This window comes from Coregonus lavaretus, assembly GCF_964263955.1.
Source record: "Coregonus lavaretus genome assembly, chromosome: 22".
Classification (NCBI taxonomy): Eukaryota; Metazoa; Chordata; class Actinopteri; order Salmoniformes; family Salmonidae; genus Coregonus; species Coregonus lavaretus.
Window position 1 is genome coordinate 28848096 of NC_140009.1, and position 20243 is coordinate 28868338.

The following is a 20243-nucleotide window of genomic DNA, read 5'->3' on the forward strand; positions in this document are numbered from 1 at the left end:
AGAAAACTCAAAATATCCCAACCAGAAATACTTGAAGGAAACAGTTTGCTTTTCTGCAGCACTTACAGTGTATATATATATGCACACACACACACACAGTTGAAGTCGGAAGTTTACATACACCTTAGCCAAATACATTTAAACTCAGTTTCACAATTCCTGACATTTAATCCTAGTAAAAATTCCCTGTCTTAGGTCAGTTAGGATCACCACTTTATTTTAAGAATGTGAAATATCAGAATAATAGTAGAGAGAATGATTTATTTCAGCTTTTATTTCTTTCATCACATTCCCAGTGGGTCAGAAGTTTACATACACTCAGTATTTGGTAACATTGCCTTTAAATTGTTTAACTTGGGTCAAATGTTTCGGGTAGCCTTCCACAAGCTTCCCACAATAAGTTTGGTAAATTTTGGCCCATTCCTCCTGACAGAGCTGGTGTAACTGAGTCAGGTTTGTAGGCCTCCTTGCTCGCACACGCTTTAACAGTTCTGCCCACAAATGTTCTATAGGATTGAGGTCAGGGCTTTGTGATGGTCACTCCAATACTTAGACTTTGTTGTCCTTAAGCCATTTTGCCACAACTTTGGAAGTATGCTAGGGGTCATTGTCCATTTGGACGACCCATTTGCAACCAATCTTTAACTTCCTGACTGATGTCTTGAGATGTTGCTTCAATATATCCACATAATTTTCCTTCCTCATGATGCCATCTATTTTGTGAAGTGCACCAGTCCCTCCTGCAGCAAAGCACCCCCACAGCATGATGCTGCCACCCCTGTGCTTCATGTTTGTTTTTTTTTTTTTTTTTTTTTTTTTTTTGTCATTTAGCAGACGCTCTTATCCAGAGCGACTTACAGGAGCAATTAGGGTTAAGTGCCTTGCTCAAGGGCACATCGACAGATTTTTCACCTAGTCGGCTCGGGGATTAGAACCAGCAACCTTTCGGTTACTGGCACAACGCTCTTACCCACTAAGCTACCTGCCGGCTTGCAAGCAACCCCCTTTTTCCTCCAAACATAACGATGGTCATTATGGCCAAACAGTTCTATTTTTGTTTCATCAGACCAAAGGACATTTCTCCAAAAAGTATGTTCTTTGTCCCCATGTGCAGTTGCAAACCGTAGTCTGGCTTTTTTATGGCGGTTTTGGAGCAGTGGCTTCTTCCTTGCTGAGTGGCCTTTCAGGTTATGTCGATATAGGACTAATTTTACTGTAGATACTTTTGTACCTGTTTCCTCCAGCATCTTCACAAGTTGCTTTGCTGTTGTTCTGGGATTGATTTGCACTTTTTGCACCAAAGTATGTTCATCTCTAGGAGACAGAACGCGTCTCCTTCCTGAGCGGTATGACAGCTGCGTGGTCCCATGGTGTTTATACTTGCGTACTATTGTTTGTACAGATGAACGTGGTACCTTCAGGCGTTTGGAAATTGCTCCCAAGGATGAACCAGAGTTGTGGAGGTCTACCATTTTTTTCTGAGGTCTTGGCTGATTTCTTTTGATTTTCCCATGATGTCAAGCAAAGAGGCACTGAGTTTGAAGGTAGGCCTTGAAAGACATCCACAGGTACACCTCCAATTGACTCAAATTATGTCAATTAGCCTATCAGAAGCTTCTAAAGCCATGACATAATTGTCTGGAATTTTCCAAGCTGTTTAAAGGCAGAGTCAACTTAGTGTATGTAAACTTCTGACCCACTGGAATTGTGATACAGTGAATTATAAGTGAAATAATCTGTCTGTAAACAATTTTTGGAAAAATGACTTGTGTCATGCACAAAGTAGATGTTCTAACTGACTTGCCAAAACTATAGTTTGTTAACAAGAAATTTGTGGAGTGATTTTAAAACGAGTTTGAATGACTCCAACCTAAGTGTATGTAAACTTCCGACTTCAACTGTGTGTGTGTATATGTGTGTATATATATATATATATATATATGTATGTGTATATATATATATGTATATATGTGTATATATATATATATATATATATATATGTATTATATATGTATTATATATGTATATATATGTATATATATATATTATATATATATATATGTGTTTGTGTCATCTCTCACTGGGCATGGACCTAGTATTTTGTGTCCTTCACCTGTCAAGGACTGCCTATTACCTTCATTTGCCATTCATAGAGTTGATGCCGGTTAACACTCATTCGCCTACCTAAGATATTTTCTTAATTTTTCTTGACCTTATAGTGCAGTGCTGGCTTATATTTTGTCTACATCCAATCGAATTAACTGCACGTAACTGCTATGTTCATCCAGACTTCTCAACCAGCCTTAACAATCACAGCTGCAGTAATCTCTTGCCTTTCATTTCACTTCTCTATTGCAGAACCTATTTTGTAATGCTTTTGTCGTTGTTCTTCTCAACCAGTGGTTTTCTGTCTTAAATTTGCTAGTATCCATACAGTCATTCAAGTAATTTGCCAATCTTTTTTACACACCGCACGCCTTTTTTTAATCCCAGAAGCATGGAAATGGTTAAACACATTACCCTTCAGGGATATTGCCAATATATCTGCCGTCTAACAATGCCAAGCAGGCTGCAGTGATGATGGACTAATACTTTGAGTGCAGTAGAAGAGAGTAATCAAAAGAGATGAATCATCATAATTAGCAATCTACCTGAAAAATTAAAGTGCTTTGTGTGTATGCTCTAGTAACCATGTTTGGAAATGAACTGTACAGCAGATACCTATGCAGTCTGACTGATAGTGAACCTGAACCTTATGTCTTAACTACCTTAACCTGAAAAATTGCCTGATTGGCTAGAAATGATATTTCTGTTCTTAAATTCCCTTAACATAGACATTCTTTCATTATAAAAGACACGCTTACCTCTCTCTGCATGTGACATTTATTGTTATTGTCACAGACCGAACCGTTGATGTACAAAATGAATGACAGAGGTAATCGTGTGTGGGAGTTCTCTTTTTCATAATGAATTAAACTCTGGGGCTTTTATTCCCAGCACCAAAAACAAGTGACAGTGTGGTGGTGTGCATGTTATTCACCCATATATAAATGATTTCCCTAAATATTTGCAAATAGTTCAGCTTGGGAAGAATAAAGGCTGTAGACAAGAACACTGCTCTCAAATGTCCCTATTTAAAGGTGCGTGTCACACTGACTTACATACTGTAAGACTGCATGCATGCATACAGCAGGTTGGCTTATGCAGGCAATATGATGGATCACCAGCTTTCCTTACTGTTTTTATGTTACTAATTAATTGCTTGATAGTAGAATGAAATCAACCTGCTGTAAGTGACCACTTGAGTTTTGGGGCAGTTTTGCTATTGTTCAATAATGTAGTTTTTCAGTTGGGCCTTGATTTGAACAACCCAAATTGTCACTATTACTTTTACGTGCTATAATAGGGTCCCCCAGATTGGGTAGCCTTACTGTAATGTGGGATTGGCAATGCTCATAGTTATGAAGTTAAAAAATGTGTGTCAAATTAAACTGGCTCAGATATTTATATGAATTGTTTTATTCAGAAGTCAAAATGACTTTACTGAAAATTAACAAAGGTCCTTATTCTTCTGACTCAGTTCATCCATTTCTCAATTGTAGGTCAGCAGAAAAATCACTGCAGAGTTTAATAATGTTTATTAATATAAGTAGGATATTGTAAAAGCTGGGAAAGTGATGACATTTTGTTTCACTACTGAGGAGAATGGGGAGTGAATCATTTCAGTTAAACCAAACCAGGTTGATGTATGAATATCTTGTTGGCAGGTACACTGTTTTTCATCCTTCAAATTAGTATATTGTTGGCCAGAAACATTCATAGATCAAGCCTGAAATAACATTCTCCTCAAATGTGTTGTTTTGGTGTGTTTAATGGCTATGGTCTTATGGGTCCTATTAAAAATGAATGGCTGCCATTATCCCTGTGGAACCAGACGTAGTGACACAAATACTAAGCATCAATTCCATTGCTTATTGCTGTTCTGCTTTATGTCTAGGCTTGGTAATATAAATGCAGGTGTGAGTTTACATATTAAATACAATGTAAGTTATACTTTTTTTTACTAAGAGGATACTAATAAGTATTGTATAGAAGTAGGGAGAGGATAATATTAAGAGGATAGTAAGTAAGCGGATCAATCAATAATTATGACTATGGCTTCACTAGTTTATTAAATAATTCAGTTGAGGGGAAGAAGTTTGAATGGATAAACTGAAATAGCTTTTCATATTGGTGAAATTGTAACTTCTTAACAGTTCATTCTTTCAGATCATGTTGCTATTGACCAATGCCAAACTTAACTTGTTTGACAGATTTAAAAAAAGTAGTCAATTTATAATGTGGTATATGCAAAATGTAATCTGTCATACTTTTGCCATTGCAGATTGTAATATGATGCATTAAGCCATGTGTTTAGTACAAACTATTGCCTAGATGTAAATGTGTGATTTAGTTATTTTAATGACCTAATTGCTTTAATACAATACTTTTTCAATTAATGGATTTAGTTAAAGCTCTTAAGTGTAAAATTGGGTTTGTCTAAATGATACAATAATAGAGATGTTGCCTAATGCACTTATTTTTCAAAAGGAAGATCAATCATGTTATATAAATGGTTGTGTTGATTGTTGGGGTGTGTTTCTGACATGCTTTGTCTGAATGAGATTTGTAGTGCTCCTTGGACCTCTAAAAGGATGGCCTTAGCTTACCGGTACAATATTGTTGGCCTACTTATGCTTGCAACAGCACTGTATTATTCAATTGATTCTGCCATTAAATTATCCAAAATCCACGTAATATTTTCTCTAATATGAATCCTGTGGATGCTAGTAAAGTATGGTTGTGATGATGGAATTTTAGATATCAGAAACCATGCCTTGATGCCTTTTTGTTGTCTTCCATGTGGAAGACTGTTACAATGTGTGTATATATTATATTTATAAAGAAACTAAATAAACACCAATATATTACTTGGTTGTGTTCATTATTACCATGATATGTATATCTAACAAAGACCTTCCATGAGATAACAATTACTATTAGCACAGATTATTCATTATATTGACCAGATACTTCATTGGCCGCCAAAATGAAAAGAAATGCCTTCAAAAATGGAAGGCAGTAAGAGCAGGTGGGACCATTCTAGCCAATGAGAGGGCAGATACGAGTGTGATAACAGGCACAATTCCGATATAAAGTGTTTATTTTTATCTCAAAGTTGACGGAATGTCACCTGTCCTACTTATATAGGTACATTTGTAACAACCTAAGCATTACAAAACTCCTATTCGATCAAATAAGCCATTACATTTTTTGCTAACCAAATTCGACACTCTTTAACCATGTTTTTATGCAAGTAAAGTCATATGGTATATAAAAAAAAATCAGGACAGCTATGATGGAAACAGGAAGTTTCGGTACAATTTTATAAATGCCGACAGATAATCTGTTTGACATGGTGGGATGTTTTTGTTGTCGCTAAAAAAATTTATGTGAGAAATGGCGGTGGAAACGCCTTTATACGCAAATATTGATATAATAACCATCATATCGAAGTTAACTTGGAGTCGCGATGACTTGGTGTGTAGTCTTCCCATTACGACTCGGGAAACCATGCAGTTTATTAGGCTACAGATTAAATAAATGAACTTCACAGGGTGGTGAAAGTGCACGGTATGAGCTTGATGCTCCTTTCCAATAAAATGTTAAGGGTCTTATTCTGGTGACATGATGATCGATGCTTGACTGCCGTTTGACAAATAAATACAGTGAGAGAAAAAAGTATTTGATCCCCTGCTGATTTTGTACGTTTGCCCACTGACAAAGACATGATCAGTCTATAATTTTAATGGTAGGTTTATTTGAGCAGTGAGAGACAGAATAACAACAAAAAAATCCAGAAAAACGCATGTCAAAAATGTTATAAATGTATTTGCATTTTAATGATGGAAATAAGTATTTGACCCCTCTGCAAAACATGACTTAGTACTTAGTGGCAAAACCTTTGTTGGCAATCACAGAGGTCAGACGTTTCTTGTAGTTGGCCACCAGGTTTGCACACATCTCAGGAGGGATTTGTCCCACTCCTCTTTGCAGATCTTATCCAAGTCATTAAGGTTTCGAGCCTGACGTTTGGCAACTCCAACCTTCAGCTCCCTCCACAGATTTTCTATGGGATTAAGTTCTGGAGACTGGCTAGGCCACTCCAGGACCTTAATGTGCTTCTTCTTGAGCCACTCCTTTGTTGCCTTGGCCGTGTGTTTTGGGTCATTGTCATGCTGGAATACCCATCATGACCCATTTTCAAAGCCCTGGCTGAGGGAAGGAGGTTCTCACCCAAGATTTGACGGTACATGGCCCCGTCCATCGTCCCTTTGATGCGGTGAAGTTGTCTTGTCCCCTTAGCAGAAAAACACCCCCAAAGCATAATGTTTCCACCTCCATGTTTGATGGTGGGGATGGTGTTCTTGGGGTCATTGGCAGTATTCCTCCTCCTCCAAACACGGCGAGTTGAGTTGATGCCAAAGAGCTCGATTTTGGTCTCATCTGACCACAACACTTTCACCCAGTTCTCCTCTGAATCATTCAGATGTTCATTGGCAAACTTCAGACGGGCCTGTATATGTACTTTCTTGAGCAGGGGGACCTTGCGGGTGCTGCAGAATTTCAGTCCTTCACGGCGTAGTGTGTTACCAATTGTTTTCTTGGTGACTATGATCCCAGCTGCCTTGAGATCATTGACAAGATCCTCCTGTGTAGTTCTGGGCTGATTCCTCACCGTTCTCATGATCATTGCAACTCCACGAGGTGAGATCTTGCATGGAGCCCCAGGCCGAGGGAGATTGACAGTTATTTTGTGTTTCTTCCATTTGCGAATAATCACACCAACTGTTGTCACCTTCTCACCAAGCTGCTTGGCGATGGTCTTGTAGCCCATTCCAGCCTTGTGTAGGTCTACAATCTTGTCCCTGACATCCTTGGAGAGCTCTTTGGTCTTGGCCATGGTGGAGAGTTTGGAATCTGATTGATTGATTGCTTCTGTGGACAGGTGTCTTTTATACAGGTAACAAACTGAGATTAGGAGCACTCCCTTTAAGAGTGTGCTCCTAATCTCAGCTCGTTACCTGTATAAAAGACACCTGGGAGCCAGAAATCCTTCTGATTGAGAGGGGGTCAAATACTTATTTCCCTCATTAAAATGCAAATCAATTTATAACATTTTTGACATGCGTTTGTCTGGATTTTTTTGTTGTTATTCTGTCTCTCACTGTTTAAATATACCTACCATTAAAATTATAGACTGATCATTTCTTTGTCAGTGGGCAAACATACAAAATCAGCAGGGGATCAAATACTTTTTTCCCTCACTGTACATTCTTGCTCTTATGCATAATAATTTCATGTGTTGTAGACTAAACTACCAGCAGAGCCTACCTGAACTGTATCTGCGAGCCGTTGGCTAGAGCGCATGTGCCAAGACCAGAGTAGGCACGTTTGCTATTTAACACAACAGTTTTTGTGACAAAAAATTAAACATTCAATTTTTAGTACATGAAAACTTAAGCGAAAAAGTACATTTTGTCATGACGCACTGCTTTTTATCCGCAACAATGCCGTTTGGTGGAAAAATGTGCATATTTTCTTCATGCGGATTTTAGAATATTCTCATGAAAATCTGTTGCCAATTGGATGGAATCCTAGCTATTGACCTCCATAGAGTACCACAGTATGAGTCATAATACCCACAAAACCTAGCGGTCAAACAAGGAAATGGTTCCAATCGCGTTTCCACCATTCATTTTTCCCATAGGGGATTTTAGAAACACTTAAAATAAGGGCTGTGTTTCGTGTAGGCTTACCCTGGCGTTATGTTTTGATAACCATGTAAATCTCTCTAGGACAAGGTGACTTTTATCAATATATTCAATTGTATTTACCCCCCCAAAAAATTACATGCTAATTAGCTGTTAATGTGGCTATCATAAAGAACTACAAATGCCATGATGATCTGGACGAGACTGCCGAATCGAGGCAAAGGTAAGAATCTCTGGATTAACTATCTGTTAGCTAAATTTAGTAATTAATAAATTGGGGAAAAATAAATAAATTGACACAATACCTGTTAGCAAAGGCGTCAGCTAGAGATGACGTGCAGGAGCTTGCAGGGATTTGTAGTCTACTTTGATGCTAAGTAGCATTTTCTAATCTGCAAGTAAATAGAGCTGCATATATTGACAAAACTCACCTTATCCGAGAGAGATTTACATGGTCACGCCAGGATAAGCCTACACGAAACACAGCCCTTATGTTAAGTGTTTCTAAAAAAAACTACCTATGGGAAAAATGAATGGTAGAAAAACGATTGGAACCATTTCCTTGTTTGACCGCTAGGTTTTATGGGTATTACGACACCTCCACTGTGGGTCTCTATACAAAAACTCCTTGCATGGTGAGCGAAAAAAACGAAAAAACGCTTTCTGCTGGAAAATACAGTTATCCCTCTCGCTTTACCTCTTCCTCTCTGTTATTAGCTTATTATTATATATTTCTTAGAAATATATGCCATTGTCAAAATAACTACCATGATAAATCTATGAAAAAACTTGTCCCACAGTTGTCTGGAAAAAAACTGGTCCAGGGTCAGATATGTTTAATCGCCTCTTTCGTTACATTAGGATTGGGGGTGGGTAAATCTTACCTCGAGCAAGCGCGTTCCCATCTCTCAGCTCCCCCAACTATGGTTACGTGTGCGCTCCCGCTACTAAGCGACAAGATGGCGGTCGCCGCCGGATCAGGTAAACTATTCAGATAAATAAACGACTACCACATTACTTATGCCGTGTAACATTCAAGAAACGTTTGTTGATAAAGTGTACAAGCGTTCCATGTTACAATATACCTTACAGAAATGCTGAAGTACTGCTTATTGTACCAAAACATTGCTATACATAGCTACTAGCTAGCGCCTGCTATCTGACAATATTTTTTGTCTCGTAAGTTCCATTGCCATAGTGAATTGAAGCTAACAGGACATGTCAAATTCCGTTGGAACCTCTCCATGCATAGTTACCCATATATTTAACTCCGTTAACGTGGCAACATAACTCGCCAACCTGTGTCGACTGATCAATTGCCGCGTCATTCATCAGGCGTTATTTTTAGCCTGTTAACTAGCTAACGTTTGCTAACCACTCTAGCTCGTATCGCAAACTAGCTAGCTAGCTGCTCACGTTAGCTTCCACATCCAGAACGTCATTAGTAAGAAAGCTACAATCTAGTTAATTATTAGCTAGTCGCAGGAGGAGGTCGAACCGGCTGACTTGTCTGAGGTTGTTAGCTAACTATATATAAACGGTTTCAGCACACGTTAGCTAGCTAGTAACTAGCTATTTGTTGTTAACTGCTTTGCTAGTGTAGCTAGCTAACTAGCTTGAACGACACGATTTGACAGTGATTTCGTGAGGTAACTTTAGCTAACTTGTCAGTCACATTAACTTGACTTGTAGTAGTTAGCTAGCTATCTTAAGTTACGTTGGAAATATGGCTATATTACTATATATATATATATATATATATGAGTAATATAGCCATATCACTGACAAATCGTGTTGTTCCAGCTAGTTAGCTAGCTACACTAGTACCAGTTAACAACAAATAGCTAGTTACTACGCTAGCTAAAGTGTGCTGTAACCTTTCATATATAGTTAGCTAACTATATATATATATATATATATATATATATATATATATATATATAATGCTTTCTAGTTAATAATGATGCTATCAATCAGCTAGCTAACGTTAGCTCACTCATCTGAATTTAGGCCAAGGCCAGACCCGTTTTGACCTAAGAACTGAAATGGCTAGCTAACGTTAGCAATAATTAGCTACCCACACATTTCTGCAGATTGCTTTACAGGCCAGTAACGTTACAAATTCAATTAGCTAGCTAAATATACACTCCTAGTTAATAATCAATGAACAACTACTCAAAATAGTCAGGGGTTTTATTTTACTAACTAACTTTGATTGGGTAGTGATAGTGGGGTAATTGTTGCAAAGTGGTCTCTAAGGCTTACACAAATAAATGTTACACAGATCTAATTAGCTTAATTATACAGTAACAGTGCGTTTTTATTACCAAAAACAATATAAGCAGCAATGCTGTAATTGGTAAATAAAGGTAAATGCCACACTACCAGATAGCCCTGTGTAGCTCAGTTGGTAGTGCATGGTGCTTGCAATGCCAGGGTTGTGGGTTCGATTCCCACGGGGGGCCAGTATAGGAGGGGAGGGGGGGGGGGGGGGGAATGTATGCACTCACTAACTGTAAGTCGCTCTGGATAAGAGTATCTGCTAAATGACTAAAATGTAATAGCCATGACTGGGAATTTAGCAGATCATTTCTAGAACCTCAGTGTCAATGGGTCTACCCACTAAATCTGCCCTGAGTTATTGCTCACCTCTGCACCCAATAATATAAAAATGACAACATTTAGCGGGTACAGCTCATCAAGGAGCCACAAGTAACCCCCCAATCACTTTGTGATGTACTGTTACCCCGTGGTATACTCTAGTGATGGGGAACCAAGGCTTTCTGAAGTCTTTGGGGCTTTCACCAAATTGTGCTGAAAAACAGTTCATTATTCTGAGCTTTTAACACAATGCACATTAGTGACAGCTGCTGGTCAGCAATGAAAAGCAGCGTTTGATGTTAAATATGTTTTTTTGAAAATCCACATGATTTACTTACTATTTATTCCTATTCAATTATCAACGAAATAGGCTAATAAATAGCCTAATTCATGTCTGGCTACTACTGCCTGCATTTATTCCAGACACAGATTTAGATGAAGGTAGGCAAATTCTTTTGCCCCATATATTGTTTCGCTTTCGAGAGGCGCACAACTTTTCGCTCCCGACACTTATGCCACAACATTTGTACAATCAAAATAAACTATTTAAAAAATATTTTCTGATGATTGGTCGCTCGGTGAACTTGCATGGGCGAGAATAAATAATAACAAGCAAGCATGGGCTTGGATCACAACATAAGACGTCGTCAGCAATGGAACAATTATACGGACAGACAAAGTTGGCCTACTAAACAATGCCAAGTAGACAGACGACAACAACCATATGGCCTCAGCAAAGTCGACAGGAAATACCTAGATTGAACAACAATGACTAGCTACGGATTCTGATTCATACACAATTTTTGGAGAAGGGGAGACTTGTTCCCTGAGACTGTGAGTAAGTGAAACAGAGCCGGGCGCGTGTGTCTGTCTGAGGAAATGTGAGCAGAGGAAGAGCGGCTTGTTCTAATCCAATTCAATTGTTCCAGCAGGCTCAACCGATACCTCGCCCATTTCTTTATATACAGAAGAACTATCCAATAGTTGTTTAGAGCGCACATCGCTTCACACTGTTTGAGTGAAAGAGAGATGCGTGCTGCCAGCTGAAAATCATTTTTTTCAGATCACGGATAATGACAAAAAATACTCCTGTCATATCTCCATATCCGTTAAGATACTCGTTTTGTGCGAGTAGGCTTCTATTTTATGCTTTAGAGGGGGATGGGCAGGTTGCCTACACACCAGGGTTTCCGTTAGCCGGTAGCCAATTTTGTCGGCATTTGGCCCCAAAATTAAATAAACAATAATAATAATAATAATAATAATAATAAAAGATACAATTGTAGCCGTCCAAATTGTCCAGGAGAGGCTGTCTATCATAGCCTGCACTCCAAATTCGCGCTTCAGCACCATTCTCACACTCCTTGCGCACACGTGTGCCTGCTGCTGAGGAGAGAGTGAGAGAAGAGCCTTGGCCTAGGCTACTGTTGATTGCGAAGATGGAGGCCTTTTTTCATTGAAGCAAAATGAAATTTAGAGGAAAAAGAGGAATGTCCTCCGTTTTAATTGCTCTGCCATTTCCTGGTTGCTAAAATTCTAATAGTTTGCGTAAGTTTGTGACAAAACAAACAAGTATAGTGTAGAGAATCATTGTACCATCTAAACTGCTGTGAAATATATTTTCCATAACGAAAAAGGTTGTATTTTCAGCTGTTTGAAGGTGGTGTACAAAACCGAAAGTAAAAGACCCAAAAACAAAACGTAAGAACGGGAAGCATAGAAATAGCGCACATAGAACAGATCTACCGCTTCTTAGACTTGCTTTCAATGAGAATGACAGATCTATAACTCACATTTCTGTGAATTTGGTCAGGTCACCCCAAAAGTTACATATTGCAGCTTTAAGCTTTAGCTACTGCATGCCTTTGATATGAAGGCAGTGCCAGCGGCTCTCCAACTGACTACGACATTTGAACTTGAGGTGAAGAAGGGGGTTTTAGGCCTACCAGAGTTAATCCTATAATCGAACAATATAATGCTTATCTTTATACAAAATATTCTGATAGAAAATTAACGAATTGGCCTCCTTCTGTAAGCCTTTATCTGTATAGCAGACGCAGTACCCATTTGACATAAAGAAATGCATGTTGGTGTCGTAGCATGCCGCCGGCATATCTCTCTCTATCTCTCTCTATGGGGCTAGGCCTATATTAGGAAGGTGTTCCTGATGTTTGGTATACTCAGTGAACCATAACGGGGTGTGTACTGTTTGTTTTGTCTTGTGTGGTATTTCAATCATTTCTGTTTTCTGTGCTTGTTTGTCTCTCACACCAATAGGCGTTAAGGTTCCTCGTAACTTCCGGCTGCTTGAAGAGCTGGAAGAAGGTCAGAAAGGTGTGGGGGATGGGACAGTGAGCTGGGGATTGGAAGATGATGAGGACATGACCTTAACAAGATGGAGAGGGATGATCATTGGCCCTCCTAGGGTGAGTTGGCTACTCTGATTCACAGGCATTCACCAAGTTCGACTCCCTGGCCTTGTCCAGAAACAACCCATAGTGCCGACCCCACTAGGCACTTGCGGCGATCTGAGAGGATTGGACAGGTGTAAGCAATATGGAAAAAATTCCACTATGGCCTATCAAAGAGCAAGGTGGAGCTATAACCATAATGCTGAAATCTGTCCCATCCATTCAGATCTTCACAAGCGTCTAGGGGGTAGGGACTAGAGTTTGTTCCTGGATGGGGCCACTGTTTACTATGTAGACATTCTGTATAACCTGCTATCAGGAACCTTTGTCTGGCCTTCCATTCTCACTGATGTCTTTGTATGTCATTTTTCAGACAATCTATGAAAACAGGATGTACAGTCTGAAGGTTGAATGTGGGCCCAGATATCCAGAGGCACCACCATTTGTCAGATTTGTGACTAAGATCAACTTGAATGGTGTGCACAACTCCAATGGCGTGGTAAGTAAACCTGTTTGGCTGGTCTTATTGCAGTCTCATAAAATGCTGTAAATCCTGCAAAATGTGTCAATCTGTGAAGGAAGATGTTGGAAAATGTCTCCTTTTCTGTTGTAGATCTTTTTTGATGTATGTTTGAAGATTTGATTATATTAATTGAAGTGAATGACTGATTAAATTGCCCCTGGCTGCTATAATAAGATAGAGGTCAGTGCAGGGCTAACATGCAGTTGGATGACTGGTACACACACATGATAACATACACACTATACACACGTACACATGGGATTTGTGTTGTAGATATGTGGTAGTAGAGTAGTGGCCTGAGGGCACACACTTAATGTGTTGTGAAATGTAATGTTTTTAATTATATATGTATTTGCCTCAATGTTGCTGGACCCTAGGAAGAGTAACTGCTGCGTTGGCATCAGCTAATGGGGATCCATAATAAATACAAATGCCTACTAAGTTTAGGTCAAATTACAGACAGGAAATGTCACATGCAATAAGAGCCCATTGCCATTTCAGATGACACTTTGCTTGAACATACTAAATATAGTTATGCATGATCGTATATTCCAGAGGTTGCATTGAAGTAGACTTATCTGCATTTTATATCCATAAAAAAAACGATCTCTTTCTGCCATGTTATGTAGCTAATACTTTTTTTATATAGTGTCATTTGATCACAACTAATCAGTGCTTCAGCCAACTAAAATATTCCTACAAAATATACAGAGATGTGATTGAGGTGTGATGTAATCTTTCTCTCCTTGTTCCCTGTCCTGCAGGTTGACACACGAGCAGTGTCTGCGCTGGCCAAGTGGCAGAACTCCTACAGCATCCGTGTGGTCCTGCAGGAGCTCAGACGACTCATGATGTGCAAGGAGAACATGAAACTCCCCCAGCCACCAGAGGGCCAAATCTACACCAACTGAACCCACGTTACTACTCACCTCCTTTTTCCCCTCTTTTGTTTGCAGTCATCCGTTCACCCCATCTACCACTTCCCTCCTTTTTTCATTCAGTTGCCTGCCAACACTCAAGTGTACACACACACAGAGAGAGATATAGGGACATACATGTATGTACGTGTATATAAACACATACACATAGGAACGTACATGTGTTCGAACACACAATCAATCACTTCTGTATGCGCCATTCTCAGGCCCTGGCCCCTCCCCCTCTTCCATCACTGGAGCTCTGGTTGGCCTAAAGAAGACTAGGCAGGCGGAGTCATCGGTCCACACCAGACCTGATCATTAGAATACTGTACATCTTACTAATCTTTTTTTTTATTATTATTTGTTATAAATGCAGATTGTACAATAACATAAATAATCTTATTGAGTGTACATTTTGTGTGCTGCCTTTTTGTAATGGAGAAAGAACCCCAGCCTGTCAACAGTTTCCTGACTTGTTTATAATTATAATCCACCGATTAAGAGAGTATTTGTGGATGTTGTTCAGTGCAAGATATAAATTAGATAAATTTTTCTTATCAGGTTCTAAACATAAAGATCAACCAGTCAATTACCTTACCTCCCCATTGATTTAGAGAGCTTGACCCAACAAATATGTCAAAATATTTAGTGTTTTTCTTGGCTTTGTGTATCTTGTATAGCAATTTATTTACGAGCTCCACTGGAAATGCATGTGACTGCAGCAGTTTATGGCAAGATGCCTGAAGTAGTAAGCCCTTCATGCTGTCACTGTGGTCAACACTCTCATGGCCATGACAAAGGCAACCACTGATATTTAGCCTCCTATACCCAGTAATGTTTAAGTTCATAAGTGTAATTGGGTGTATTAACTCAATACAATACTAACAACCATTTAAGCTAACAACCCTTGAATGGAGAACTTGAATTAGCTACCTCTTTTGGTCCTTAGTTATAGGGGAGTAGAATTGACCAGTTTTCTTCCCCCATAAATCTTGCATCATGCCTTCACACTTATGTATAGTGTCTAGAGTCCTATGGATCTAACCCCCTGCAGGCATTTCCCATGTTTGTCTCAGATTACTAGTGTCATTGGGTTTAAGGTCATTCAAACACTGTTAGTATGGGTTATGAAACTACAGTGATTGTACTTTTACACAATATCTTGGTCCGTACATTATCTTATGTATAGTGTTTACGTCTGTTCCCTTTGAGTGATCTTACCTAACATGCAGTAAATGTCAGTGTGATCTGTTTTGACTTTATCAGTAATAAAGGTGGCTAGTTTATTGAGCTTATAAAGTACAATATTACAATTATTATGCTCCTCTTGAATTGGGATCAGAAGAAATATTATATCAAAAGGGTGCAGTCCTATTAGCTTCAAAGTTCAGCATTTAAAGTTATGTGGACATAATTGCCCTTGTGCACATTATAAAATGGCTTACATACAGTGCATTCAGAAAGTATTCAGACCCCTTGACCTTTTCCACATTTTGTTACGTTACAGCCGTATTCTAAAATGGATTAAATTGTTATCCCCCCTCATCAATTTCACACAATACCCCATAATGACAAAGTAAAAACAGGTCTCTTCAGAGATGTTCGATTGGGTTAATGTCCGGGCTCTGGCTAGGCTACTCAAGGACATTCAGAGACTTGTCCCGAAGCCACTCCTGCGTTGTCTTGGCTGTGTGCTTAGGATCGTTGTCCTGTTGGAAGGTGAACCTTCGCCCCAGTCTGAGGTCCTGAGCGCTCTGGAGCAGGTTTTCATCAAGGATCTCTCTGTACTTTGCTCTGTTCATCTTTCCCTCAATCCTGACTAGTCTCCCAGTCCTTGCCGCTGAAAAACATCCCCACAGCATGATGCTGCCACCGCCATGCTTCACCGTAGGGATGGTGCCAGGTTTCCTCCAGGCATTCAGGCCAAAGAGTTCAATCTTGGTTTCATCAGACCAGAGAATCTTGTTTCTCATGGTCAGAGTCCTTTAGATGCCTTTTGGCAAACTCCAAGTGGCCTGTCAAGTGCATTTTACTGAGGAGTGTCTTCCGTCTGGCCACTCTACCATAAAGGCCTGATTGGTGGAGTGCTGCAGAGATGGTTGTCCTTCTGGAATGTTCTCCCATCTCCACAGAGGAACTCTGGAGCTCTGTCAGAGTGACCATCGGGTTCTTGGTCACCTCCCTGACCAAGACCCTTCTCCCCCGATTGCTCAGTTTGGCCGGTGCGGACAGCTCTAGGAAGAGTCTAGGTGGTTCCAAACTTCATCCATTTAAGAATGATGGAGGCCACTGTTCTTGGGGACCTTCCATGCTGCAGACAATCCTGTCTCGGAGCTCTACGGACAATTCCTTCGACCTCATGGCTTGGTTTTTGCTCCGACATGCACTGTCAACTGTGGGACCTTATATAGACAGGTGTGTGCCTTTTCAAATCATGTCCAATCAATTGAATTTACCACAGGTGGACTCCAATCAAATTGTAGAAACAGCTCATGGATGATCAATGGAAACAGGCTGCACCTGAGCTCAATTTCGAGTGTCATAGCAAAAGGTCTGAAGACTTATGTAAATAAGGTATTTATTTTTTATACATTTGAAAAAATTTCTAAAAACTTGTTTTCACTTTGTTATTATGGGGTATTGTGTGTAGATTGATGAGAATTTTATTTTATCCATTTTAGAATAGGGCTGTAATGTAACAAAATGTGGATAAAGTCAAGGGGTCTGAATACTTTCCGAGGTGCATTCTGTTTCCATTGGTCATCCTTGAGATGTTTCTACAACTTGATTGGAGTCCACCTGTGGTAAATTAAATTGATTGGACATGATTTGGAAAGGCACACACCTGTCTATATAAGGTCCCACAGTTGACTGTGCATGTCAGGGAAGGACAGTGAGATGGCGGAAGCAGAAGTGTCATTTGAAGCTGAAATTGAACAAAAAGGGCAAAAAAATGTGTGGAAAATGAGTCTGATGAATCGTTGCTTGTTGGAGTATGTTTTTTTGGATACGGATATTTATTTGGGAAACCCTTTTGAAGTCACGAGGACGGTAAAAGAAGGAGTTGGGAAAAGTGGATGCAGTCAAAGTAACCAGGAGTGGTATGGTGTTTATCGTGTGTATCTAAAGAGCAAAATGAGCGTGCATTGTGGCTCGCGAAATTATCCACACTTGAAGTGCACAGTTTGATTTTCGGAGCAGGACACCGGTAAAAGGTGTTATCTCTTGCGTCCGGTTGGACATTGATAATTAACATCTTAGGCTAAAAACTCCAGAAGTAGTTAATGCACGTCGCTTGACACGTATAGAGAATGGGGAAAAATAGCAAAGTTTATCTGTATTATTGATGTTTGATGAGTATTTACCACCCTATGTAAAGTTGGGATATATAAAAGATATGCCGTAAGAGCGTTCGTGCAAAACCCGATGCAATGAATGAAGTGTAAAAAGTTTGTCCATGTGTCAAGTGTTTGCAGACGGAATGAATATGTTATTGAAGAGTCTGTGAATGTAAAATGTTGCAACTGTGGTGGGGATCATATTTCCGAATTCCCCGAGTGCCCTGTTAGGGTGAAAGAGGTTGAGGTGTCAAGGATCAGGGCTGTACAGTAAATCTATGTGGAGGCGTTGAAATGGCAAGAGGCCACAGTTCTGAAGAGATATAGCGGTGGATAAACCATAATAAGTTGCTAATGTTATACGTCAATCGAGTGATCTGGATACACTTATTGTGAAGAAGGTGGACTTTGTAACCTTTATAGCCACAGTTATTAATTGTACTGCACAAGTGTCCAAGAAGCTGGACATCATATCTGCAGCCGCTAAGTTTTTTGCCTCCAAGACATAACAGCAGAAGCACTGCAAGGACTACTGTCGCCAGGAAATGCCCCGCCATCACAGGATCCTTCTGAGCCTGTGTAAGGACCTGATTAAAACAGAAAAGCAGGCTGATTTTAGTTTAATTAACTTTTAGGTTTGTATGGAATTTTTATATTTTCTCTGTTTGGATCATTATTATCCACCTGTACAGTAGGTGATGGAATGCACATATAATTGTTGTGATACGCCATTATACCGAAGAAGAAGTGCATGTCAGAGGAAAAACCAAGCCATGAGGTCGAAGGAATTGTCCGTTGAGCTCCGAGACAGGATTGTTTTGAGGCTCAGATCTGGGGAAGGGTACCAAAACATTTCTGCAGCATTGAAGGTCCCAAAGAACACAGTGGCCTCCATCACTCTTAAATTGAATACATTTGGAACCCCCAAGACTCTTCCTAGAGCTGGCCGCTTGGCCAAACTGAGCAATTGGGGGAGAAGGGCCTTGGTCAGGGAGGTGACCAAGAACCCGATGGTCACTCTGACAGAGCTCCAGAGTTCCTCTTTGGAGATGGTTGTCCTTCTGGATGGTTCTCCCATCTCTGCACCAATCAGTCCTTAATGGTAGCGTGGCCAGACGGAAGCCACTCCTCAGTAAAAGGCACATGACAGCCCGCTTGGAGTTTGCCAAGAGGCACCTAAAGGAAACAAGATTCTCTAGTCTGATGAAACCAAGATTGAACTCTTTGGCCTGAATGCCAAGTGTCATGTCTGGAGAAAACCAGGCACCGCTCATCACCTGGCCAATACCATCCCTATGGTGAAGCATGGTGGTGGCAGCTTCATGCTGTGGGGATGTTTTTCAGCGGCAGGAACTGGGAGACTAGTCCGGCTCGAGGGGAAAGATGAACGGAGCGAAATACAGAGAGATCCTTGATGAAAACCTGCTCCAGAGCGCTCAAGACCTCAGACTGGGGCGACGGTTCACCTTCCAACAGGACAACGACCCTAAGCACACAGCGAAGACAACGCAGGAGTGGCTTCGGGACAAGTCTCTGAATGTCCTTGAGTGGCCCAGCCAGAGCCCGGACTTGAACCTGATCGAATATCTCTGGAGAGACCTGAAAATTGCTGTGCAGCGACGCTCCCCATCAAACCTGACAGAGCTTGAGAGGATCTGAAGAGAAGAATGGGAGAAACTCCCCAAATACAGGTGTGCCAAGCTTGTAGCGTCATACCCAAGAAGACTTGAGGCTGTAATAGCTGCCAAAGGTGCTTCAACAAAGTACTGAGTAAAAGGTCTGAATACTTATGTAAATGTGATATTTCCTTTTTTTATTTGTAATAAATATGCTACAATTTCTAAACCTGTTTTTGCTTTGTCATTATGGGGTATTGAGGGTAGATGAGGGGGGGGGGAACAATTTAATCCATTTTAGAATAAGGCTGTAACGTAACACTGTGGAATCAGTGAAGGGGTCTGTACTTTCCAAATGCACTGTAATTGTGGAATGAGAAAAGGGACCGTAGGTCTCCCATTAGTCTAACAGGGCTGGGCAGGCTGAGGAAGGGGACGTCCCATCGCTACTGTGTCTGACTTTATGGCTGTTGCACAGACTTAAAAAGGACACAGTTGAGTTTAATCTAACATGGTGGAGCTGACTGCTGGACTGGACTCTGAACTACCCACAAGGCACTAGTTTCTTAGTTTATCCTCTAGCCTGCGTGTGAAGGAGAGAGGAGCCGGTCACACTGTCCCAAAAAAGCTCTGTGTATATAGGATGAGAGAGTGAGGAAGTTGGATTCCTCAATAGGGCATCCACCCAGTGGCTCAAGAAACCTGTGAGTACAATTTTTTTATCTGCTTGAATCCTATGAGTTGTATATATAATGTTGCAGTGCCCTAGAGGCAAGCAATGGAACAATAATGGAAGCTTAAGTGTATCAATTTCATATATTGTAAAGGAGGCCTTTTTCCGGTAGATTCTGATGATCTATTCCTCTGACAAGAATAATGGTGATCAATATGACGTAAAGGTTCTTGCCCTCCCTTCACTTTAAAATATACTTTGTGTGAATTACTGTAACACATCTGGCCTTTGTAAGCCAGATACACAGAATGGGCCTAACAAATGAGAATGTCAGACCAACATCATGA

At 40.2% G+C, this 20243-nt stretch overlaps 1 protein-coding gene across 1 annotated transcript; it reads left to right on the forward strand.

Annotated features, from left to right (window-relative positions):
- Positions 1 to 8714: 8714 nt before the first annotated feature.
- On the forward strand, positions 8715 to 14680 carry LOC311149334 (ubiquitin-conjugating enzyme E2 variant 1). Its single transcript, XM_084186490.1, has 4 exons — positions 8715 to 8795; positions 12693 to 12841; positions 13200 to 13325; positions 14114 to 14680. Exons 1-4 carry the CDS (start codon positions 8738 to 8740, stop codon positions 14258 to 14260), a joined length of 480 nt encoding a protein of 159 aa, XP_084042616.1. The 5' UTR covers positions 8715 to 8737; the 3' UTR covers positions 14261 to 14680.
- Positions 14681 to 20243: the final 5563 nt, after the last annotated feature.